This window comes from Echeneis naucrates, chromosome 4 (assembly GCF_900963305.1).
Source record: "Echeneis naucrates chromosome 4, fEcheNa1.1, whole genome shotgun sequence".
NCBI lineage: Eukaryota > Metazoa > Chordata > Actinopteri > Carangiformes > Echeneidae > Echeneis > Echeneis naucrates.
In genome coordinates, this window is record NC_042514.1 from 19,802,611 (window position 1) to 19,828,942 (window position 26,332).

Consider the following 26,332-nt stretch of genomic DNA (forward strand, 5'->3'; position numbering starts at 1 on the left):
GCTTAAAATATTGGATGACCACAATACACATGTGGCATGAGGAGATCCGTGGATCTTATTGTTTCATTTTTACAACAGCACATTAGGATCGAAAAATGGCATTTTGTATACATGAATATTAACAACAAAGTTGTTTTTTTCCACACACTCACCAGGCTGCAGATGTGTGGATACATCCACAGACACCTCAACTTTACTCGTTGCAAATGTGTCGAACAAAGCATTCAGCCTGGAGCAAGTCATCGGTGAGCTACGCACGCTGTTTCTCTCTATTCGCCAAACCAGTTGCGTCAGTTTTTGGCGTAGTGCGGTGACGCTGTCCTGGAATCGGAAGGCTTAAAGAGACAACAGCGAGAATCTAACAACTTGAGGGCAAAGGGAAACGGAATGAAAAAAAAAAAAAGATATCCGCGATTGTAAAACAATGTCGTCGACTGTGTTTCGATTGCTAACGTTTTAAGGTAATGGACATTTCTCCTGAAATTAAATCGGGGTTTGTTTGTTTTTTGTTATTTTTTCAAAAAGCGTCTCGCTGTACAACAACATTCTTGCCAATGTTTCGTCTGTTAGCTTGCTAAGCGGCTATGTATCAGAGCTAAGCAGCTAGCATCGGAGCTAAGCGGTAAGAGATCCCCGGCTGCTGCTGCTGAACAGTCGTTTGACTTGGATTGAGGAGTTTCCCAGCAGTGGTCAGGGTTTATGGATGTAGCTGGGACTCAAAAACAGCATCCTCGGGGCAAGCACAATAATTTCACCATAACGTTACTTAAGTAGATCGCAAAAGTAACGTCGCCAGAGACGTTGCTATTAAGCATTTACTGACTGTAGCTAGCAGAGGAAATGTTAATCAATAGATTTTTTATAGGATGTCCTGCTTCGGTAATTTGCACTATCTTTAGCTCACCAACCGCTTGCTGGCTTGTCTCGTCAATAGACCACTAAATGGTACATCATTTATGTATCAGACGTTGGGCCAAGAGGAACGGTGAGTTCAGTAGGTGCTAGCCAGGCTAGCTGTATGGCATGTCGGCTTATCGCAAAGGGGAAGGTAAACCTCTTCTTCATTTTAGTTAACCGACGATTCTGGATCGTTATATCATACGTAAATTGGTTAACAGAAACAAAGTGCCGGGGATTTAATGGTATCAAGTCCATTTGAGCATGCTAACTATCGCCAGGGATAGCCTGAGAGTATTTGGCCTGGTCCGCCGAACCAGCTAGTTTGTCGCTCCTGTTCGGTCGTCCGATCACACATTTCACTGAGGTTTTGATGTGAGCATTTATCTTCAGTTCTTTATCTTGTAACAGCAATCAAACTTGGCGTTAACACGAGAGAAAGCAGGTGCTTAGGCCCATCCGAAGCTGACGCTAGGTGACAGCTGCCAGCCCCAACTCGGTCTCCGGCTAGCTGTTAGCTACTGGGTATTAACACAATCATAAAAAAGACAGGCATTTTTGCACCATAAACGTGTAAAACGCAACAGTTTGCTGTCGGTTTAGACGTTGAACATCGATCGGCGGTTCTTTGTAGTTGGATTCACATTTTAACATTGGACATTTTCTTTCGATATGTTGGTATTAGCAAGCCGCTCAGACGGTAATTGTCAGACAGTGAGCCACAAAATTCAGATTTTACGAGAAACCCTTCGTAGTTTCAACGTCTTTTTATTTCTAAAGGCTACTTCCGTACTTGAAATATATAGGCGCACACTACACGGTGTGTTTTTAAACTGATCGCTCAACAGCTGTAGTGAAAAATAAGCCAACATTTCGTGAAATACACAATTTAGACATAAAACGCATTAACAACTTGATTAGTGACAATAAGTTGCTTATATCGTGGTGAAAAAGACCATGCTTCAGTTCACGGGATTTGGCAACGTGGTCTTTTACGTTTAGGCTCCGCTGCATATTGTTTGAAACAATTTTTTGTGGTTGTATGAAAATAGAGGTTTGCATTATCAGGGAATTGTTTGTTTATTTAATTCACACATGCGCATCAAATTGTCTGAGGTCTCAGCTACTGTAATTTTAAAGCAACTTAATTATATCAATTTAGTTAGGAAATATAATCTCTTCCTTTGTATGCACAATAAACATGTTAGAACAGAGTATTACGTTGGTGAATACTATTTGTAAATATGTAACTTGAAATTATGCTCACTCAATAGGCCGATTCAAAGAATTAGATGCACACTGAACTGTATAAAAATCCTTAATAAAATGCTTCCCAATGATGCAAATGTTGTGAAGCAGTACAACTGATCTATGTAAGTGCCTTTCCATAGGAAGGAGTAGCTGCTCAATGGTAGAGCCTCCATTACCTGCTCTCATCAGCACCACCATGAACAAAGTGGAGTTAGGATAGTTGCCTGTAATTGCTTACACAAAGCTACACAGAAATGGTGAAATTACACTGCCAGTGAAAACTAAAATTATGTTTGTGGTAATTGTTGTTTGTCCATAGCAATGCTTCCTTATTTTTGTTGTCTGCTAGTTTGGCAATTCCTTACATGGGCACATTTTTTCACCAATAAACTACAAAACTGTTGTAAAGGAGCCCAAAACTTATCTCAGTATTTCACAACGCATGTGTTAGTCTCTTATATAAAATATAATTTTGTGACATGCAAAATAGGCTTAATAAAAAAAAGTAATTTTCTGTTATGATTGAGATCTGCTATAGAATATTTCTGCCCATATTGATTGCTTAGCTGCATTTGCCTTGCAGTGCTCTGGAGCAAGAACTAATTTCAGCTGTTGTAAGGAATGACCACAGTAGACATCATCAAGTCAAAAATTATTTTTTTTCCCCTGGGTGATGAATAGTTGACAGTATATGCCATTGCTAGTGCAGAACAGGTTTGCTGCTGGAGAGATAATCGCATTTACTGTTCGTAAACACAATTCATGTAATAAGTCTTTTTTTAGTTTTTGAAATCTAAAGCAAACCGGATGATATTCTAAATATAAGCCAAGAGTGGAGTCTACAAGGTTTAGTATGCATTGATAACACTGTACACCATGAATGAAACTAACCATCATGACCTATAGTTTGATTCCTGTCTCTTTTTTACTCTTACAGATATCCAGCGCATCAGACCCATCTGCTACCTGTTTTGCTCATCAGTGTTTTCTATGAACTCTGGGTTGTCTCAACTGTTGTGGGCCTGCAACATGGAGTCTGTTCTCTCAGTCACTGAGGGCTGACAAGAAGGAATGAAGGACTCAAAGAGATGTTTCCCAGTGGCCTTGTTGATACAGTAGCTGGATTTTGGAGTATTTTTTTATGACTAGTGTTGTTCCTGTGTCTGGGTACATCCTTGCACAACCTGCCTATTTCTCAGGCAGAGGCATGCTACTCTGAGATTGAAGCTGGAAAAACGCAAGAAAGGAGCCCCTTGAGTAAACAAGGAACCCAAAGAACAAAGGGAGGCACTCGGCAAAAGAGCTGTCTAATTGATACACAGGACACTTCAAGTGTAGTTTCATCTTATTTAAAAATTGCGTGAAGCATTGTAGCAATAACACCTTTCCTCTGTCTTGTGAGATACATCTCCCTCCCCCTCCCTAAAACGTCCTCTGTCGTTGTTATTGGAGTTTCTATGATTTGCATGGCTGGAAAATAACCGTGGAGAGGCCAGGGTATCACAAGCTTATGGATTTTGACAAGAGAGGGGGCAAGGGAGAGACAGAGGAAGGGAAGAAGATGTCTAAGACAGCAGGCAGCAGGACTGGGCATGGGGGCCGAAGTTCAGGGACCAATTCTGGAGTTCTTATGGTTGGTCCAAACTTCCGTGTGGGTAAAAAAATTGGCTGCGGGAACTTTGGAGAGCTGCGGTTGGGAAAAAATCTCTATACTAATGAATATGTCGCCATCAAACTGGTAAGTGCATCTTTAAATTTGGTTTGTGAACTCAAATTGTAATTTGTCTGAATCATATTTGTCTTATGTCGATTAAACATGCTTTTTAGCAGTTAAAATTATGTTGAAAGTTTATTTTTAAGCAGACTGACCTGCAAGTGACAGACTCAGGAAGTAAATAGCATCTGTCCCCTGCCCTCTCTTCAGACATCTCAGTCTGATGTACTGTTAGTGAGTCTCCTATGCTCTACTTGTATTTATCAACGTGATGAGGAAGGGTAAATTCAGTTTTGGCTGGGTACCATAATGTGTGTCTGGATTGGAGTTATTTCATTGACATTTATGCCACTTGGCCGCTGACCTGAATGAGCTTTTGAATGCCTTCAATCTTTTATGATAACTCGTGAGAATGGAGAATTTCACAGAAGATGTTATAAAATCTGGGTTTTCGCAGCAGAGCAGCAGCTCAAAAATTTCAGAATGTACTGCATTTCAGTCACTTTTTCTGTTGACTAACAAAAGAAACTAACCATGTAATAGTTTTATTGAAAATTAAGCTTTATTTAAATAATATATAAAAAGAGACTTCGAGAGAAGCAAAGCTGGTTAAAAGTAGCTGACACAAAGTAAAATGCAAGTGCAATGGATGGTCCAGCCATATACGAGCTTAATTTTAAACTAGCTGGGTCAACCAAGACTTATTTTCAGTGCTATTGGGTAGAATGTATGTCTGTAAACAATATCCTGAAGTTATTTTGAATTTGAAATCGACCCCCATCTCCCACAGTGGAATGAATGGTAAATCCCTCTTAAAGTTCACACCAGACCTTATGAAAACCATTAATTTACTGTCTTTCTTTTGTGTATGCATGAAGGTATTTTTTCCCCAGAGCCACTAGTGTAGCAGCACTTTAGACCGAAAAGCCCCACAAAATGTCAAGGTTTGTTTGTTTACTGACTGATCATTAGATTCTAGGACAGCCAATTACAGCTCAACAATTTCCTCTGCACATAAACCTCAGGTCTTTTTCTTTGCTGTGAATATGTTGTCATTGTAGTGCTTTGATCACTGGAGGGAATGGTAGATTTTTTTTTTTTTTCCCAGTCAATGGCCCAGTGTGAGCATGGCTTAACCCAGACTCCAGTGAAGCAGCCATCCTAAAACTGATGAGAGCAAGGCGTCACCTCCACCACAGCTACATTGGCCTGTGTGTGATTATCCTTACATTTGTAAATCTCAGGGAGGTCATTATCTCTGAACGGGCATCCACTGAAGGCCTTGTGAACCACATAGAAGGCAGAGGTTCACAAACAGCTGTAATTGCAGCTCTAGTCTCCTCTAAAATCTAGTTGCGCTTGCAGCCTTCCCCCCTTCCCTGAGAACCCTCCCATCTGTTTGGGTATTTTTATCCCTATGGTGTCCAGCTATATCTGGATCTGGCATAAGGGCCATAACACTACTCCATGGATCTTGTCGCCCACTGGACCCAGCATTTATCTTAAATGTAAAATGATGGAAGAGGAAGTGTTCTAATGCTGTAAACCAGCATGACAAGGCATGGGTCATAGTGCAATATGATTGTTAGGAATCAGGCCTACTTAGGATCTCATTATGGAGACTAATTTCAGATGTAGATTCATGTTTTTTTGTTTTTTGTTTTTGTCACTTGTATATTTAGAACTACAATGACGGCGCCAAGTTGGTTACTCTAATGCTCATAATAACGCTTTCTTTTTGGCCAAACATGTTGGTGTGAGCAAGACGGATTGTAAACTTGTAGTTTTCAACTTATATGGTTGTTAGTCTGATATGAAGAGGCGTTCTTAGTTTTTTCTCAGGCTCACCCAGACCCTGTCGCAGTTGTCTTGGCACATGTTTCTGTCTGTCCCTGGTCTTGCAGCTCCCTGGGTTAGAGCAGTGAATATCACTGCCTGTCCAATAGGGTTTCCATTTTGTTAGTGGCTGTTACTGACCTTATATATAGACCAAAGCAAGTAACAAACCTCTGAAGGGCTGGTGAATTAAACCAATTATAATTGAAATTAAAAAACTTTAATGAAATTACAGTGGTTTAAAAGATACAGAAAGCAGCTCATACTTTCTCATGAACACCTTTTTGTGCACTTTGAATAGAGTGGCTCATGTAGTATCCAACAGGATTCACAATCTTCTACCAATGCATTTGTGAGAAGTCAGTTTATCCAGAGCTAGAATGAAACAGTTTCTTTCAGGGGAGCCTTATTTCTCACTGGTGGAGTTTTCACTGCCAGCAAGACCTGCTAGCAGTGCTGGGCAAGTTGCAACTGCTACACTGTTAGCATTACTTGTTTTCTTTGTTTCGGGTCAGCATCTTGGTTGTTTTGCCCATGTAATTAGGGGTCTAAGTGACTACATAAATGTAGGAATTGAGGAGTTTTATGTAGACATTTTTATATTTATTCTTTCAATGAGCTGCTGAACACTTAGCAGTGTAAATAAACTATCTTTTGCATGCATCTGTCCGTCTGTCTCTATCTCTCTCTCGAGCTTTCACTCAGCTTTTAGGTGCAGTCACTATAGACTACAGTTCAGTACATTTCTTCAAATACATTTAAGTCAAGTGCGGCCAATGCAACTTCTAAACTGAACATGTCAATGGTTACTTAGTGACTGACTGAATAAAGGTTGCTGGTTTACCCAGAAACCAATAACGTTCTAATATTGTAAAATTCAACTTCAACCCTAACCCTAACCCTCTTAACTCAGCAAAGTGTAATTAGTTTTTATTAAAACTAGTTGAAACTAGTAATTTTAATCTAATAAAATGCAAATTTTTGGCTCTAAATTGTAGAGCATGGTGATTATGCAGTGTTGCGCTAATATGCTATATGTTGAGTGTTGTGTGTATCAACTTGATGTGTTCAGTATTTGGGTGGTGCTTGTCCAAACCTGGGACAAAGGTGAATGCCAGTGTCACCCTGCTTCCCCATGTGACAGCAGAGATTGATGTATGGCAAGCCAGTGCACTTGATCCTCTTTGAGTGGATCTGGAACTACTGTGAATGTTGCTGAAAGAAGCAAGAGAAAAGAGAAAAACTGCAGAAAACTGAAAGGTTGCCTTTGTTACCAAGCCATGTCCACACACAGTGGTTTAGTCTTTGGTTCAGCTGAGTGCCTTCCCATACTGACAAACCCCTGTGTGATGGAGGAAGGAGTGTATAGCCAATGCTGTAAGTACACTGCAGGCTTTACTCCCAAGGGGAGATCCCCGTGCCTTCAAGAAGCAGTAGCATTGAATGTGTGCTTGCTGTTTAGGCGTTCTGTAGAAATTGTAGTCATCTACTCATCTGAAGGGACACTCAATAAGTGAATGTTGTTGTGTTCAAACTATTGTACAATATGGTGCTTCCCTCTAAGTCAGAGATTGGATACTTATTGTGTATTAAGAATATTACTCCATGTTGAGCCAGAATAGACTTCAAATCAAATCAAATCAGATTTATTTGTATAGCGCCAAATCACAACAAAATTACATCAAGGCACTATACATATAGAGCAGGTCTAGACCAAACTCTTTATAAGAAGACTTGAGAGCAAGAAAAACTATTTGCCCCACAGAAATATAATGGTAATCCCAGTCTTGTATTTTTAGCTTCAACAGAAATGACAAGTGTCACAGGTAGACTTTCTCAGCCAAAGTTAATTAGGCTTAATTCCATTAGTTTTCTGAACTACAAAATCCAAGTCATTATTGTTCCGACAAATAGCAAATGTTTTGTGAGAATGCTGCTGCCATTTTTTTTCACCAAAGCAAATATTTTCATAAAGATAAAGAAACTGCACACTTTCAAAAAGGGGAATTGTACTGATTGGGGGGGGGCTGTTGGTTGAATTATTTAGTAGGGTGTATCATATAAGTGTGATTATTATAGTGTCAGTGTATCTTTGAACAGCACACTGAAAGTCAAAACTACCCGGAGTAGATATTGGAGCACAGATCTTTCTCCTTGGAAAGACTAAAGCAGAACTAGGAAAAATTGTGTATTTTCCTTTTCGTGTGTCTTTGCAGGTTGTCAGAACCCCACTCCATATAAAAGCAAATATAGTGTGTCAGCCAGATAGGGACGTTTTGAAGCAGTTCATATAATAGTGTCAGAAATGTCACAGTGTGCATGTTCTCCTCATGCCTGTGTGGGTTTCCTCCGGGTACTCCGGTTTCCTCCCACAGTCAAGACGTACACATCTAGGTTGATTGGTGACTTCAAATTGCCTATAGGTCTGAGTGCAAGTGGTTGCTTATCTCTCTATGTCTCAATGTGTTGGCCCTGCAATGGACTGCTGACCTGTCCAGGGTGTTTACTATGACTGAATGAAAAAGAGAAAGGCAGTTCTGGTCAGTTGTGACACTCAGAAGGATACCTAAAGTGTTGTATTCAGTTCTTTTCTCTGCCTCCCGCTGAAGCTTGATAAGCAACTCTTGTTGTCTAACTCAGCTCAAATCGCAAAAGACTGCAATGTAGAAAATACTTAATGCAGCAAGTTCCACCTAGAGCAACGGCATTGTTTTCCTCCCAGTTTGGAAGCTGTCAGTTCTAATTTCTGTGGCTTCCTTATTGTTAGGTCCTGTAACATAGACAAGTATTACGGTGATTTGTCCAAAGTACCACAGGAGATAAAACGGTCTAAGACATACACCTTTTCAAGTGGCCCACGTAGTGTTTAATAGGATGCACAGTCCACCGATAGATTGGTTAGATGTTGTTTTATCACAGTCTGCCCTTATTACCGTCAATCCATCAAACCCACTCTCCATGCTGACCTCACAGAGCCATGGAAAGAAGATCAAGTTACTCTTTGGAAGGTCCTCCTCATGTCTAAGACGCACTGCGATCTCATCAACTGTATTAATCAGTGATCTGTGTTCTGACAGAGTAAGAACTGGGAGCCACATCACAAGACCACATCAAAGGAAACACAAGAAACCTCCACCAGGAATTGAAAAAACTAAAAATTTTTATAACACCTGAAATTGCAATCACAGTATCTGTCAGAAAAATGTAGATAAAAAATTTATATTTTCTACCAAGTCACCTCTCCCTCTTGTACATCCTGGTTCACGACAAAGCACCTCTCTTGTAGTGTTGCATTCACATTTAATGTTTAGTTAACTTATGCTAAAGCTAAACAGGCCAGTTTCTGACATTGACTCTGATGATGATTACTGCTCTGCATCTACACTTTTTTATTGGAGAATAATTGAAGTGGTAAAGTAGAACAAGAAGTACCAAACCAGCATCAGATGATTGTAATTTTAAAAAGAGCTGGAGCCAAATTGACCTTCAGTCTATTTAAAGAGTTTGCTTTGAAAGCAGTCTCATACAAGGCTGGTATGAAGAAAATTGTTGATAACATTACAATTGCATACAGTTCCTACGTCCTGCAGAGCATGCCACTTAACCTTAGTCAGCACTGAATTAGCGCAATCACCCACACATTCAGGCTCCATCAAGCCAAATTTTTGCTAGCTGAGTGGGACTGTAGAGGTAAATGTCTGGAGGTGTGACTTCAGGTTGCTGTTGTGAGACTCCTTTTTGATGCAGCTATATGATATTTTAGTATGTCATCAATACAGACCTTGCGATGGACTGGCGACCAGGTCGTACCCAGCCCTTGCCCAATGTGAGCTAGGATTGGCTCTAGCACCACCCGCAACTCGGAAACAGATGAGCAGTAGAACATTAATGAATGTATGATCAGTACAGTGCAGATTATTTAGTTATTAACTGATACTCAAATTGGTTAATATATTTTTACACTGAATGATGCTGAATGAAGAACACAGATATCAGTCACTGTCTAGTCTGCCTGTAATGTGGCTTGAAAACTTGTGGCTTGTTCATAATCAATTCATTATTAGCTAAGGGTTTGTACTGTGTGGTTATGTGTGTGTGTGTAGAACAGAGTGTGGTGGAGGGGTGCAGTTGAAAATATGTTTTCCAAGTAATTCAGCCTTGTTGAACTAGTGGCGTACTGATAGATGCCTAGGAGATCAGAGTATGATCAGCTGCCAGGTCCTATTAAAAGTGGTCACTGTTCTGTCTTGTTTCAACTAGGGCCGGTCCGATTTTTGGACCACTTAAATGTAATTTAAAATGTAGTTTCTGACCAAGATTAGCAGGTATCCTTATTAATGATAATCTGTGAGGCCTGTTTTTAAGCCATTCCTGTTTGATTGTCTGTCTGTTGATTTGGACTCGCAATTGTTAAATAGCTTACTGTGAAATTTCATTTACGCTTTATAACTGGTACATAATCTTTAAAAAAATTACAGTAAGCTATTGTATTCCTATTTAGTGACTGTACTATGAACAAGAAGTACCAAACCAGCATCAGATGATTGTAATTTTAAAAAGAGCTGGAGCCAAATTGACCTTCAGTCTATTTAAAGAGTTTGCTTTGAAAGCAGTCTCATACAAGGCTGGTATGAAGAAAATTGTTGATAACATTACAATTGCATACAGTTCCTACGTCCTGCAGAGCATGCCACTTAACCTTAGTCAGCACTGAATTAGCGCAATCACCCACACATTCAGGCTCCATCAAGCCAAATTTTTGCTAGCTGAGTGGGACTGTAGAGGTAAATGTCTGGAGGTGTGACTTCAGGTTGCTGTTGTGAGACTCCTTTTTGATGCAGCTATATGATATTTTAGTATGTCATCAATACAGACCTTGCGATGGACTGGCGACCAGGTCGTACCCAGCCCTTGCCCAATGTGAGCTAGGATTGGCTCTAGCACCACCCGCAACTCGGAAACAGATGAGCAGTAGAACATTAATGAATGTATGATCAGTACAGTGCAGATTATTTAGTTATTAACTGATACTCAAATTGGTTAATATATTTTTTACACTGAATGATGCTGAATGAAGAACACAGATATCAGTCACTGTCTAGTCTGCCTGTAATGTGGCTTGAAAACTTGTGGCTTGTTCATAATCAATTCATTATTAGCTAAGGGTTTGTACTGTGTGGTTATGTGTGTGTGTGTAGAACAGAGTGTGGTGGAGGGGTGCAGTTGAAAATATGTTTTCCAAGTAATTCAGCCTTGTTGAACTAGTGGCGTACTGATAGATGCCTAGGAGATCAGAGTATGATCAGCTGCCAGGTCCTATTAAAAGTGGTCACTGTTCTGTCTTGTTTCAACTAGGGCCGGTCCGATTTTTGGACCACTTAAATGTAATTTAAAATGTAGTTTCTGACCAAGATTAGCAGGTATCCTTATTAATGATAATCTGTGAGGCCTGTTTTTAAGCCATTCCTGTTTGATTGTCTGTCTGTTGATTTGGACTCGCAATTGTTAAATAGCTTACTGTGAAATTTCATTTACGCTTTATAACTGGTACATAATCTTTAAAAAAATTACAGTAAGCTATTGTATTCCTATTTAGTGACTGTACTATGACCCAACAGTACAATTCTTCTGCTAAATGACAGTGGAGACGTGCCTCTTTTGTCAGTGGGACCTAACCATGTTGTTCACTGGCAACATTGTGTTACTCTGTTTGCCCTCCTCTGACTGCTGCAGCCGAGCTCAATGCATTTTAAAGTTGGATTTTTACAGAATTTTGAAACCAGTTAAAGTCAATAACTATTTCCATTATAAACATCAGTTAACATCAAAATGTGAAGAAATGACCAAAGGTAAAAATTACCCCACTCTAGTCTGGTTAAGAAAAAAAAAATGCTGCAGAAGGGGTCATTGCTGATTCTGGCTGATTAAGGCGATGAGTGATTATTATGCAGTTTTTTTGGGAGGCAGCTGATGACTCCATCTGGGTATGTTAAATCTGAGCTGAAACTGGAGAAGTGCTGAACATAGGCCAGCTGTTGCTCTCTGACTCCACTTACTCCTTAACACCACCTCCCAACCACAGACAACTCATATCATGAAGACTACTTAAATAAAGAAACACTTGCTTGACACACTTCAATCTGGCCTCTTTGTTTCAGTCTTAGCATCATTAATACCTCAGCGAAGCCTGCCAAACAAAGAAGTGCACTATGTCAACATTTGAGTTCTCCAGTCTAAGATGAGTTTAGTCGCACTGACAATTGCATTTTGTGAAATGGTTTGCTGGGAGTCAGGCAAAGGTCAAGATCTATTCTGGTGCTTATGCATAATACTGGGGCAGTTCCCCAGGACATGGCACACACAAGCAGACATATGCATACGCTGAATTTTAGACTGACTTTAAATAAACGCAGATGCTTATTTAGAGTGGGATCCTACAGTGTAAAACCACTTTCCCCTTTGAATAATTTCCCATTTGAATGGGAAGCTGGTCCCAGAGTTGTTTGACTGCACCATGCTGTTTTAAAATGCAGGATATTTATAATGTCACTTGTCGTGTTAAATGTTAGCCTCTATCATCCCATTGAAATATTATTAAATATTATTAATATTATGTTATGTTTCAGACTTCACTAATTAGAATATTGGTATATTGCACATTTAAATATTTGTGATATTGATTAAACCTAGCATTGATTTGTTGAATGGTTTATAAACTCTAAATTGACATGTGAATCTAATCACAACCCCCCTTCCCCCCGCCATCAATGGATAGTTAACATCTATTGATACTTAATCTTATTCAATATTTACCGAAAGGTTCAGCAAATCTGACACCTGATAAATATTGTTTATTGAGTTAACATCGGGCATTTTAATCACAGTCCCCTTTGAAGTTATCACAAAATTCATGTGAATTTGTGACATTGAACATGTGCTACTAATTTAACCAGTTAATAATAGTTGTTGTCAGAAGAGAATTCGTCATTTATTTTTCCGTTAATGTTATTTTCTTATCTGAAATTATTATTAAAATTGGTTTATTTATTTTTCTCACCAAAGCATAGGATTTGGTTCGCTGTTGATGCATGTCTGTTTTTTGCCTGCCATTTATTTATTTATTTATTTAGTTAGTTTTTTTTTTGTTTGTTTTTTTTTTCCAGTTGCATCCTTTATTTATTTATTTTGCTCTTCACATCATTATTCCATCCAGTTACCAAGGTCAGTTCTTTTTCAGCTGTGCTGGAGATCAGATTTAGCCTGGATGACATCATATGCAGTGCTTTTTTTTTTTTTTTTTTTAATCCCAGGAAAGGACTTTATGTGGTGCTGATGGCTCGCTCCATCCCCACAAATGTAAGTGGGCTACCACAGGTTAAAATACAGAACTAACCTCCTAATCTGGGATGACATAATCACATATTTGTTCAAGTTTCAAGTGCTCCACTCTAAGAGGGATCCTTCAAGTGGCATGTCATTTTTCATTTTATACCCATCCCCAGTGGCCAGTACGCAATTTCATCAGTTCATCCCATACTGCTATTTTTTATGTCCCGCTTGTAAATTTCATTGAGAAGCCAGGCAATAAAAGTGACTGTCATATCTAATTAGTCTTTGTGGTTTGAAAAGGTAGGTTCAACATTTTTGATTGGGATGTTTCCTGTTGCAGGCACGAAAATCCCATTATCTGTAACCACACTTTTGACAGCATTTAGGCAGAGTTTCTAATCTTAATGCTGGTTTAAGTAGCTGTGTAAAATTAATTTAACGGGCTCAAAGGAACATCTGTAAGGTGTTAAGTTGCAAAGTATACAGATGTAGTGCAAACAATAGTTGGATACACAGATCAACAATGCTCAAGAACTCAGAGCTATTATTATTCAGAGACATAAGATAAAATGATGGCTCTTAAAATAAAGTTTTAGTATTTGCCTCAATATTCAGAACAAAGAATACTTACTAGTAGAGGTGAGTAATGTCAAGAACCTCACAATTCAATGTGTGATTTGATTCAGTATTGATACAATAGATGGCAAAAAATACCCAAATAATTCATAAGAATACATTCTGATATTTGTTGAATAATATTTGCATTATTGTGTTGTCTTAACAGACTGATCCCAAAATGTATTTTTCCCCTGAGTTGAAAATAGTCCCGTACAGGTCTGTGGGTCTTTTGAACCGGGCCGCACAGAAAGAATAACTAACTTAAATTATTTGTTATTTATTATGTGAATCTGAACTATGTTTTATTTTGAAAAATGACCGTATTCTCTCTGTCACATCCGTCTATGACTCACTCTTGACACATGTCAAGATGCTTGTCTCAGTCACGTGATACATTACAGCTAAAATTAAACCCACAAGCTAGGAAAATGATTAAAAAAGGACAGTTTCTTTGTGAAGGGGAAAAGGCCCAGTAAAGAGACAGAAGAAGAGCCTGCCATTTCCATGAAAAAGAAAGCTGCCTTTAGGTCCGGGGTCAGGGGGCAGAGAGGATGTTACTCATGTTATGCTGTTGGCGGGATGTTACGAGGACGCTGCTAATAAAGTCCCATACGAGTGCACAGTGGATACACGTTTATTACGAAATTTAGAAAATAGCACAGTTTTTATGCCGATCGTATCATTTTATTTTGTTGCATTTATCCACCACACCTTAAAGGCCAGTCCGTGGAAATATTGTCTGACATTAAACCACTCCGTGGGGCAAAAAAGGTTGGGGATCGCTGCCCTAAATCACAATGTGCAGAAAATCAATGCAGGACTGAGGTGGAGAGGTTACTGTAGCAACAGGTCAGACAAGAAAGGGCCCTTCTGGCCTATAGGTCAGCTGTCCTGGATGTAAATTTGGACACTTAACTAAAAGCTGCTCTCTGTGTGACACGATGGAGGCTGACCACAACTTTCCCTCAAGTCGAGTCAGTATGCCAACTCAGTTAGCATACTGGTAGGCCAACCCTTGCAATTTAGGGAAAATATGTAATTGCTATTTTTTTTTTAAGATATTGTGATTTTTTTTTTTTTGTGTGTGTTTTTTCAATGCTGGTGGAGGTTTGTTGTAGTCTCTCTGATATGGCTGCCAGTTATTACTCTGTAGAGCATCAGGTAACTGAATAATAATGTTTATGAGATCGCAGTGCGCCTCATCCATGAAGGTTTTTTTAATGAGTAACCCTCAGCTTTGCTGAGACATGGCTCCATCAGGACAGCATGGACATAGGGTTTGATGACTAACTCTAAATACTATATATCCTTGTAGCATGCAACCTCTGCGGGGTGGTTCCACTATTTCACGGGAGTCTTTTATTCTGAACATGTCAGTTCCTAGCAGATCAAAAAATATCTGATAAGTGCAGGAGCTGAGAAAAATCCTTGCTAAATGCAAAGAAGTTACATCAGACATTTGCAGCTTGGCCCTGGTCATTTACACAGCCATAGCTTAGCCCATCTGCTGGGAATAGGGTTGACTCTTAAGTACGTAAAGCTGCCATAAGCCTCTGTTTCCTATTGTAAGCTGTTTTAAAGGGTCCCGTGGGTCGGTACCATCTGCTTTGACACATTATTTATATAGTTAATATTTCTCTGTGTGAGATGTGCTTCGTGTCCAGTGAGGAGGTGGTGAATGATGCTACAGCAGTTCTCCACTCTTAGACCAAACCACATATCCTCCTACTGACTTCTCTTCTACTCCCAAATTCTACCTCTTATCCACAACAACTTCTTGGTTCTCTGGCAGTCCCTGTTGTTGTCAGTGATGCTAAAATATTTTTTTCTTAAAAAAATAAAATAAAATAAATAATAATAAAACTATGTATGTGAGGTCACTAGTTATTTGTAAGACTGTTTTGTTGTATGTTTGTTTAGTTCTTTTTTCCACATTGATATCATGTATGACCCTGGCAACACGTATCTGCTTTACTGTTGTTTTGTGGAGAAACAATAATACACTTTTACACTTTTGAAAGTAATACCAGTCATTCTTCAGTTTGACTTTCAAGGCAAGTTCTTGCTAAGTTATATGTGTATTCATTAGGCCCCATCATTCTTTTCAGATTTTTATTTATTAGTTTTGGTTGTTCCTTGGGTTAATCCTATGGAAATCATTTTGTCCATAATAACAAGGCCAAAATATAATTTTAATATGTACAATTTTGTTGAAAAGGAAAAAATGTCAATATTTAAACCTTTGCTTTGGCACTTAAAATTGTCAGTTGCTTTCTCTTGATCATCTGTTGACACATTTAAACACCTCCAGTGAAACAATGAACTGAAACAATCTGCTCTCAGCTTTCATTGAAGTTCCTTAGTCTTACCAGTGATTGCATAAAGGGCTTATGCATACAGTGCAACAAGTTAATGATCATTACAGAGTTCTTCAGGGCTTAATCATGTTATAACTCCAGTCAAAACCTATATTAGATTGATTATTTCTATAAATTGTAATTATATTATTATACCAGTGAAATATACTTTTACACAAAAGGACTGCATCATACATTTTCTGTGTAGATTTTATGTATAACTGGTCGACATGGCTTAAAAATACCAAACTTGGTTCTATTTTCTTTTTCCTTCTTGAAAACAAACAAAAATTATTCCTCCTTCTGGGATTTGAACTAAATGTCCCCTTGGAGTTTATGTGCCAAGTTCAGATTATTTTGTGTGGTTTTTTTTTTTTTGTTTTTTTTTTTTTAATTAACAAGAATCTTGATTGTTGCTCAAGTGGAATTGCCCACGTAGCTGTCCAAGATGGCGTCCTCAACTGTGCATCACTGCACATGTGACTCACAAGCTCAGCTTACTCTGAACTAGGAGCCCAAGGCTAGCATTGGCAATGGAAATTGATTTTCATTCAAAAGCTCCCTGAACTACAAATTCAAATTAGTTGATAAAATCAATTTATTGCCCTCCTAATTCTATGCATCACTCAACTAACGAAGAAGTTAAATTTACCTCCTTGAATAAAATGTAATTGATTAATCATTACGATTTTTGGAGGATGAAATATTTCCAATTACAATTGTATGAAAGCAATAAAAGGGGGAAAACATCTGATTTGTGCCAATTTTTATAGGCACTCTAATAGTGGGGCACTACAAGACTAAATCATCCTGATGAAGACCTAATGGAGTCTGTGTGGGAGCTTAGCTGTCTTGGCAGGCTGAAATTAAAGAAAAATATGACTACTATCTGCTCATTATATTCTACATGTTCAGTTTATTGTTCTATCTGCTTTTATTTAAAAATTGGAAAATGGAGGACCAAATCTTTTCTAATTGACCACAGACTATGTTTCTTCAAATTTACAAAGCTCAGTCTTTCATTTTCAATGACAAAGCAAAACGTTCTCAATTCTGAGAAACCCTGTGTGTTACTGCTTTACTTAACTGCAATATCACTTGTGTGTACATTTACTGACTTGCATCAGATTTAATCCCAGCTTTAGCTATTTCATAACATTTTACTAATGTAAAGCCACTATGAGTTAGTGGTCTGGAAAAAAAAAAAGGAGGCTGCATGTTGTCATTGTGGAGAAGCCCTTTTGCAAAACCTATGGAAGAGTAATTGAAGATTAAGGAATTAAATTGGGTGTGTGTTCTTTCCATGTTTGTCTTTAATGCCATTGTCATCATGTGGGGTTGGGGAGTGGTAATCAGATTACATTTTAGGTTGTAATGCTGAAGCTAGCCATATAATGAACCATATGTCCTGGTGGGTTGATAATCAACTGTGCCATCACTAAAGCCTACTGTTTGCCAGCTTGAACTGCTCTTTATCCCCTCACGTTCCACTATTTTGACCTGAGATTAATCAAGGGTCTATTTGGCATTTAAATAAGGAAAACACTGTAATAGCAAGTTAATTGCAAGTTAATAATTTGTAGTCTTGGTGATATTTAAGTTTCATTAAAGACTGCTTTCTTACCCAAAGATAAGACCCTGAATAGTCATTGATGCACCTTTTTTAATTTTGATTTTGATTAATACAGTTTATCAATGTTGTGTTGTTGTAATGAGTCTGTAAGTTATCCCTCAGTGTGTTACTTCAAATGAACTTTTTTCTAACAAATACACCACAGCATGTTTCTTCATGGACAGCGGTTTCCAATACCAGGCATAGTTGAGCCAAATGAGTCATTTGTTTTCTGCTTTATTTTAGGTCCAAATGGTGTTAAATTCTTAATTGATTATTTTAGTATGCATTACTGTGATATGCTACTGGATGTGCTGACAATACAGCGACCAATGAATAAAAACAATTGCATATGTTAGCTTGAACTGTATACTGAGTGCATGAAAGCTGCATATATTGTGACTGAGAACAAGCAGTTTTATTCTTTGCATTCTATTTCAAATACAAAATAGAAAGCATTGTGTGGAATGTAATATTTAACACTTGTTTATTTTTTTGCCATTCTCTTTCAGGAACCTATAAAGTCCAGGGCACCACAGCTCCACTTGGAGTATAGATTTTACAAACAGTTGGGAAATTCAGGTAAGAGAAATGTCTGGTATAGAATGTTACATGATCATGTCCATCCCTAGTTGGATAAATGCATTCAGACTGGATATATAAAAATTTCTTGATGCCAAAGTAGTCTTTTTATTCCAAATGTGTCACCATGTCTTACCATTTGCTCGTTCTCAAATAATAATGGCTTCTTTAATTTTATGCCAATCCGATTGCATCCACCTTGGATGAATTAATTTGTATACATTAAGGATTACATGAAGTGAATGCTCCTTTTCACAAATGTATATTGCAGGGGTATTCAATGAAAATTCAAAGAGGTCCAGCTACTAAAATTTCCTCCCAGCCAAGGTCCGAGTCTTATGTCACTCATAGTGTACTCTGATGTAAATAAAATCATTCACGTATGTACTTTGCTATCTTATTTATCATCAAATTTCAAGTGTTTTCAAAGTGATATACTTTGAACATACCGATAAGTCTGAACTTGCATGGCACTTGATTGGAAAACATTACTGTAGTTGTCTTTACTGACTGAATTTTTTCTGAATAAAATAACTAAAAGTGAAAACACAGATTTGAATATCCTAAATTTACAAGTAATGTAAAACATTCAGAATCTTTTGAATAAAATAAAGTGCGTCTTTAGGGTACGTTTCTTTGAACGATCCGCGTTTGGTCTGATAGTCATGCTTCACATTAGCACTAATGCAACAGTGTCACCACCTATGAGACACAAAGGATAATAACTGGCTGCTGGCAGAATGAACGTATATTGGGCCATCCTTTCATCTCTAAAAGTTCGGTTTTCACCATCTACTTTTCTCATTTTCTCTCTTCTCCTCTCTTCCGCTATGCTTTGGTGCTGAAAGGTAAACAATCGATTTGGCTATTGATGACACTGCTGTCGTATTAATTAGATTAGCTGCGCATGCAGTCCGTAGCCACAACCGTCAGAGAAAAAAAAACAAGAAGGAATGATTTATTTATTTTTTAATTAATATTGGAATTATCATGGGTCCGAACACAACAGTCAGCGGGTCTGTGCTCAGACCTCACTTTACCATTTGGTATTGCCAGGTCTATTGGAATGAAATGAATGCTTCTGCCTGGAATTAAATGTAGTTGCTGTGCATTTGTTCAATCACATTTGCCATTCTGTTTGAGTATAACTGTTTATACCCCCTGTCATGAGGTTAGCACAAGTTTTTTTTTTTTTTTTCCAGAGTTAGAATATTTATAGAATGTTGTAAACGCCTATACTTTTTTATGTGTTCAGTACCTGTGGAAGCCAATGGGTGCTGTGCTCTTTTCTTAAACCATCTACAGCTCAAAGCATGTTAATGTAGTATGCTACATAGCTCTGGCTCCGGGGCAGCAACTCTTTGATGTGGTCTGGCTGGTCTGCTAGTTACAGAGCATGAGGGAGGTGGCAGAGTCAGATGGTTGGGAGGACTTGATTTGTGTCTCAGCACTTCCTGGCTGCCTCACTGTTTGGAAAGGATCAGATGTCAAGTTTGTGCTCGTGGGTATAGGTGCAAATAGATGCATGTGTGCAAATATGCAAGCTTACTTGCACATCATTAATAAAGATTATTATGCAAACAGCACTGCTACTGAAAAGAGCATTATGCACTTTTACTACTTTTTATAACAAGTAAATCCAGTCAGTAAGTCCCACTTTAAATGTAATTACATAAAGTGAAGCTTGGGTAGATAGATAATGTATAACATAGATTTGAAACCCTGAATATTAAATATATCTATGGGTATCTTCAGAAGTACACTCAAGTTTGTTCTATATATTATACCATATAGATTGTTATTCTTTAACTATTGGAAGTCTCATGGTAATCTTGTTGCAGTGACCCTCCTCTATCTGTCTGTTATGGTCCAATTTAGTGACACATGAAAACTTCTTGGCTACTTGTGTCAGCGCAAAAGCCCTCCTCTGTTGATAAGGAGATGGGGCATTAGGGCAGTCCTCCAGTACTATTTATAGACAGCTCTACTGGCAGAAGGGCTGCAATGGCGTGTCTACTTGGATAGCTTCCTTAGCCACAGTATCCTCTCCCTCCCTGACTCACTGTGCAGTTTAACTCACTAAGATTGATTGTTTATAGGCCAGGGTGTGGCTTCTTTGTTTTTGTTTTTTCTTTACGCATTTTCAGTTTGTTTTTAATTTGGTTTGTTTGAAATGAGAGTTAATCTCTATAATGCATGCTGATGCATGTGTGAAGGATGATTTATTTATTTTTTTAAACTATTATTATTATTTTGTCTCTTATCAGGCCGTTAAAGGCCTCTTTATCTTTGATGAAACAGCAGGTCAAAATGTATACATCGAAGAACAAAATTAACAACGTGTCATTCTCACTGTGTATGCTCACAGTTTTTCAAATGAGTTAAAATTAAATTTTTAACAAAGCACTTCTTCTGTGTCTTAAAAACTAAATAATTTGCAAGGGATTTGGTCAGGTTACTAAGCAGAGAGGCATAGTCTCCAACTGATGAATTGCCAGCAGCCACTACATGATGATGATGACATGAAAGCTCATTGTACTGTCTAATATGGGGGGAATCAAGGTGGTACATTAAATCTACTTATGTTGTCAACTTGACTAAATGGGACATGTGACTCTGTTAGTTCTGTATAACCCAGGAGCCTCCAATATTACATGACCCGGACTACTCAGTGCTCAGTGCAAGCACACAGGAGGAGCTTATCTACAATGTTAATGCTCTTGTGCTGAACACATTCCAGCTGTTGGGAATACTTCCCTGTGGCCCAGGGAAATTCAACTTAGCTATATCTTCCCGTATTAGCACATGCAGTCATGAATACATAATGCATAGATCAATTGGAATTTGCGGAATCAGAAGTCACATCAGACACCTGCAACGAGGTTAAAAGCTAAGTGTTTGGTAGAGTTGGTAATCAATTAAGTTAGACCAAAGTATTGCAGAATTTTTCCTGACAAGCATCTTGTCTTATAGGATTGTTGTGCTTCTGAGGTATGTTGCATTCGTTGCTCTGGGCTTAGTCTGAGCAAACCTGAGCACTGATCAAATTTCAGGTTTGTGAGAACATCTCCAGAGCACTGGGCCTAATGGAAGCCAGTTCTCCTCCTCTTAGAGCACTCCATCCTATAATCTAAATCTTTTATACACATTCCCTCTCCTCTTCTTTCAGACCATCTCTATTGGCCATTCACTGTGTGGAGCGACAATATCTTTAGCTGCTTTGATTCAACCTTCTCTCTTATACTATGTAGCAAAAGAAGGCCTGCCTGCAGATACAATAGGCTAGATTGTCTCAAATTATCAGTAATGCCAGCCTCCCGCTATGGCTTGCAGTGAAATCAGAACATTTAATACAATGCAGAACCCTGTTATGAGTTTCATTTTTTGACATTGCTTTACATAATGGCTAATATTGCAAATGTCTATACTTACAGAGACTAATATAGACAATCAATCTACTGAAGTGGTTTGCTTGTGCTTTAACTTTTGGAAACAATGTTTAGTTTGGGTTTTTTCTTTTGTTGTTGTTGTTGTTGTTAGTGACAGCTTAAAAAAAAAAAATCTCCAAAATCTTTGTTTCATAGCTATTGTTAGCAACTTCTATTCCAGACATGTGAATATCCATCTTTCTGTGTCTATTTTGTAGTGGGTAAATGTATATTGATCAGGTCCACATGACAAACTTTTGGATTTACTCTGGTGATGGAGTGATGGTGTCTGAAATTATCTGTTACAAATACTCATAGACTAGTGATAAGACTTGGTATGATTGCATTTTTGGACAAACGTACCCAATACCAGGCAGCATGGTGGTTAGCGCTTCTGCCCCACAGCAGGAAGGTCACTGATTCAGTTTCTGGGCCTGGGGCCTTTCTGTGTGGAGTTTGCATGTTCTCCCCGTGCATGTGTGGGTTTCCTCCCACCGTCCAAAGACATGCATGTCTACATTAATTGGTGTGAGTGGTTGTTGGTCTCTGTCTGTCATTGTGTGTTCGCCCTGTGATGGGCTGGCAACCTGTCCAAGGTGTAACCCCCCCTCATGGAGTAATCCCTATTATAAATGTAGCAGAAATATCTATTACCACCAAAGATTTGAATGGGGGAGGTCTAAGGAAAAAGGTTGAAAAATGATTATCAGTTTTGTGCTTGTAGCATTATTATTTGTTTATTTATTTATTTATTTATTCATTCAAAAATGGTGCACACCATTCAAGCTCTGCTATTTTTATGCATATATAATATATTGGTATGCTACGGCCTTTGTAGTCACCACGCTGCATCTGCGGAAGATTCTAGGCCAGAAGTACTAGGCTTTCCACTTGATGAAATGAATGAAGGAATATATTATTTGGTGTACACGCACATTGGCATATCCTCGTGTGCGTTTGGTTGCAGTTCGTAAATACTGTTTCCAGCAGGTATAATGAATAGGTATGTTTCAATCTTTCTTTTGCACAAAGGCACAGAGCAGCCTAAGAAGTGGGTGAAAAGCCATACTCTTTTTCATTTTAATTTGTCACCTGTTTTTCTGAGGACCAGGTTGGTCCACTTTTGTTCTTCAGAAATTGTGTACACAACCACACATATCCACACACATTTCACATATCTCCTGCAGAGTGAGCAGTTCATCTCAACACTATATGTTGCTGATTCAGTTAAGCAATTGAATTGAGAAATTTTTCATATAATTCTTAGGTGGAAACATCAGATATCACAATGGCATTTTACTGTCTTTGAATACTTAGTTTTAAATTAATTACAGAATTGTTCTTGGTATGGTTCATGTGATGAAAGGTTGATGCAGAAGAATCATATCTATGATTGTATGTGGATTTTACTAGTCCCCTAATGGTATTTTTGTCTGTGTCTCTTCAGAGGGAATCCCTCAGGTCTACTACTTTGGTCCTTGTGGGAAATACAACGCCATGGTGCTGGAGCTGCTTGGACCCAGTCTAGAGGACCTGTTTGACCTCTGTGACCGCACCTTTTCCCTCAAGACCGTCCTCATGATAGCCATACAGCTGGTAAGGCCTTGATGAGGGTGAGCTTATCATAGTTGACATGTTTCCCAGCTATTTTTGCGGTCTTAGCAGCCTTTTCAGTTTGAAGTCACCAAAATATACTTAACTAGAAGAATTCATGGAATTAATCTATCATATTCGCTTAAATGGTCTTTTTGTCCCATATTGTTGGATGCCAGAGTGATTGAATTTCCCAGGCTAACCTTGATCTGTTTATTGCTCATCTAGATAACGCGGATGGAATATGTCCACACCAAGAGTCTGATATACAGAGATGTAAAGCCAGAGAACTTCCTGGTTGGGCGACCAGGAAGCAAGAGGCAGCACACCATCCATATCATTGACTTTGGTCTGGCCAAAGAGTATATAGACCCCGAGACCAAAAAACACATCCCCTACAGGGAGCACAAGAGTCTGACTGGGACAGCCCGCTATATGAGCATTAACACACACCTGGGAAAAGGTGAGAAAGTTAAAGGAAGCCCTTTAAATTTGCATAGACAAACAAGGTGTCCTCTTCTCTCTACAAACACATCACTTCCTTGGAAACAAATGCACAAGCTTAAGAGGGCTTGTGCCATTTTAGGCTTTCGTCAAATTTTGTTATGTCTATCAAAAATCATGCAAATTACCTCAGCAGATGTTTGAACTAATACTTTTTCCCCCTTTGACTTGAAAGTATCTGCTAATCAGTAGGTGGAGTGTTTGGTTGGAATGCACTCCTGTAGTATGTGTTCTTCATGGTCTAGGCCTGACCACTTCTACTCTCAGGCTTAATTGTGTGCTTTCACTGTACATGGTTCATTTTTAACCTCAGCATTTTGCTGCATTTCTATGCCCAGCTGCCTGTGGTCCTTGCTAGTTGGTTATAAAACGAATTTGTATTTTGCAGGTGACTTAATTCCCCATCTTATTCTGTTCATTTTAGAGCAAAGCAGAAGGGATGATTTGGAAGCGCTGGGTCACATGTTCATGTACTTCCTCCGAGGTAGTCTCCCATGGCAGGGCCTAAAGGTACTGTTGTGAATTGTTTTTGTTTATCTATGTTGTTCCCATGATGGCACACACTGATTTACGTGAGAATGCTGTAATTCTCTTCATGCTCTGCATAGTGATGTACCTGTTCTTGCGCTTTTTGTCTGAAAGACAAAGAGGCACCCCCAACGTCGAAAAAGTCAGAAAATATTCACTAGTCTACACTCGACTCTACAAGCCAGATACCATTTATGATGATGATACACAATATTCAAGTGTCACCTAGAAATAACAGGACAAGAGACAAAGCGTAGCCTCGGTTCTTCTCCTTTCTTATACTGTTGTCTGACTGGAAATAAATCAAATTGTGTTTTTGTAATGTAGTGGTTATATTGTAGTGGAATGTTGTTATCCCACTTACAGCATAGCCACATGCCAACTAACAACCATTTGTTGTTGTTATTTTGTAATACAGAACAAACATGATCTCACTTGTTTATGACAGCCCATGATATGTGTTTCCTAACTTCCTGATGGTTGTGTGCATGAGAACGACAGGTACTTGTAGCTACCCCAAACCCACAGACTTCAGTTTTGAACACCATTGCAAAAGTACACACTCGCTTTAGATAACATCCTACGCAATGCAAAGCATAATTAACTGTCAAATGCCAGCAATCCGAATTGGAAGACACACAGTAGACACACTGTAAGGACGGCTTATATCGTAGCTTATGTATTTGTCATAATTTTCCGTACACTAAGACCAAACAATGATATTCAAAGTGGGTCTTGATCAGATTCATACACATGGCTTGTAGCCAATCAACACTCCTGAAGAAAAAGGCCCTCCTTGTTTGCTGCAAAACATCTTACACTGCAGAAGAGTTGCCGGGCCTATTTTAAAGGTATCAATATCAAAGATTCACATGGAATAGACAAGACAGCTCATTTGTAGCATTTGCTATGTGGGAGGAAGTCTTGGTAGAGGCATACGGGTGATGTTTGGTTTGTGTTACACAACCTGCAGCTTATGCATTTGTATGCAGAGAATTTGGGTGAAATGTGTATATATCTTTGTCTTACAACTTCTTCTCCATCTAGGCTGACACTTTGAAGGAGAGATATCAGAAAATTGGGGACACCAAACGAGCAACACCAATTGAAGTGCTTTGCGAAAGCTTCCCTGGTCAGTGGAACCAGCCAGTTTGCTTTGTTCACTTTGTGTCTGAATTTCTTCCTAATTCAAATTCAAGCTTGTTCTCATCGACAATATGTCTTTTTCTTACAGAAGAGATGGCCACTTACCTGCGCTATGTGAGGAGGCTGGACTTCTTTGAGAAGCCTGATTATGATTACTTGAGAAAGCTCTTCACTGATCTGTTTGATAGGAATGGCTATGTCTTTGACTACGAATATGACTGGGTCGGCAAATCACTTGTGAGTACCCTACTGAATCCACTTGTCCTCTGCCTCCTTTCCCACTTCTGGTTGATCATATCGGCTCTCACAGCTGTAGTTTAATGCGGCTGTAGTTCTCACTGTAATCATTTGTCATTTGATCAAGTTCTTCTTGAAAACGCTATTATTCAAATATTTCTTGAAACTGAGCACAGTTTATTTTGCCTTTATCCTTTTTCTGAGAGTTAGTTTTCTTATGTTTCAGCCCACACCGATAGGCCCTATCCCCAGTGACACACCCTTGCAGCCAAGCAGCAGAGACAAAGCACAACAGCAGACCAAAAACCAGGTGATTATCAATGTTAAAACACAACACAACACACCACACCTACTGACTGACTGACCAGCCAGCCATCCAACCAACCCTGCCATTCAAGTTCCTGTGCCAGGCTACTTTTAAGTGACTTCCTGGAGAAAGTGGCTGAAGTTCCATTGCCTATTGCTATTCAATTCTGACGAGCAGAATCGAATAGGAATTATTCTCATAGTGTTTGCCAGACAACAAGACAAAAAAAATGTATGCATTAGTGGTACATTAAGCAACATACTCTCATCTGGCAGTGCTGCTGTACCAGCTGTTCAATAAAACACCTTTTTAATACCTTGCCACTCTAAGCTCCAGTCATTGCATGCATGAGTTGAAAATGCTAATTGCATTATTCATACCAGTAATGACAAG

At 38.7% G+C, this 26,332-nt stretch overlaps 1 protein-coding gene across 3 annotated transcripts in view; it reads left to right on the forward strand.

Annotated features, from left to right (window-relative positions):
• The first annotated feature begins 335 nt into the window (after nucleotides 1–335).
• The window catches only part of csnk1g2b (casein kinase 1, gamma 2b), a 30,210-nt gene continuing 4,213 nt past the window's right edge, over nucleotides 336–26,332 (forward strand). For 2 of the 3 annotated variants that reach the window (XM_029499856.1, XM_029499857.1), the window contains exons 1-9: nucleotides 336–461; nucleotides 3,086–3,886; nucleotides 18,127–18,196; nucleotides 23,072–23,220; nucleotides 23,446–23,680; nucleotides 24,146–24,231; nucleotides 25,297–25,381; nucleotides 25,484–25,632; nucleotides 25,859–25,942. In XM_029499856.1, coding sequence (XP_029355716.1) covers nucleotides 3,659–3,886; nucleotides 18,127–18,196; nucleotides 23,072–23,220; nucleotides 23,446–23,680; nucleotides 24,146–24,231; nucleotides 25,297–25,381; nucleotides 25,484–25,632; nucleotides 25,859–25,942 — 1,086 coding nt within the window. In that variant the 5' untranslated portion in view covers nucleotides 336–461; nucleotides 3,086–3,658. The remainder of the gene's footprint in view (nucleotides 462–3,085; nucleotides 3,887–18,126; nucleotides 18,197–23,071; nucleotides 23,221–23,445; nucleotides 23,681–24,145; nucleotides 24,232–25,296; nucleotides 25,382–25,483; nucleotides 25,633–25,858; nucleotides 25,943–26,332) is intronic. The other variant, XM_029499858.1, reaches the window with a different exon arrangement.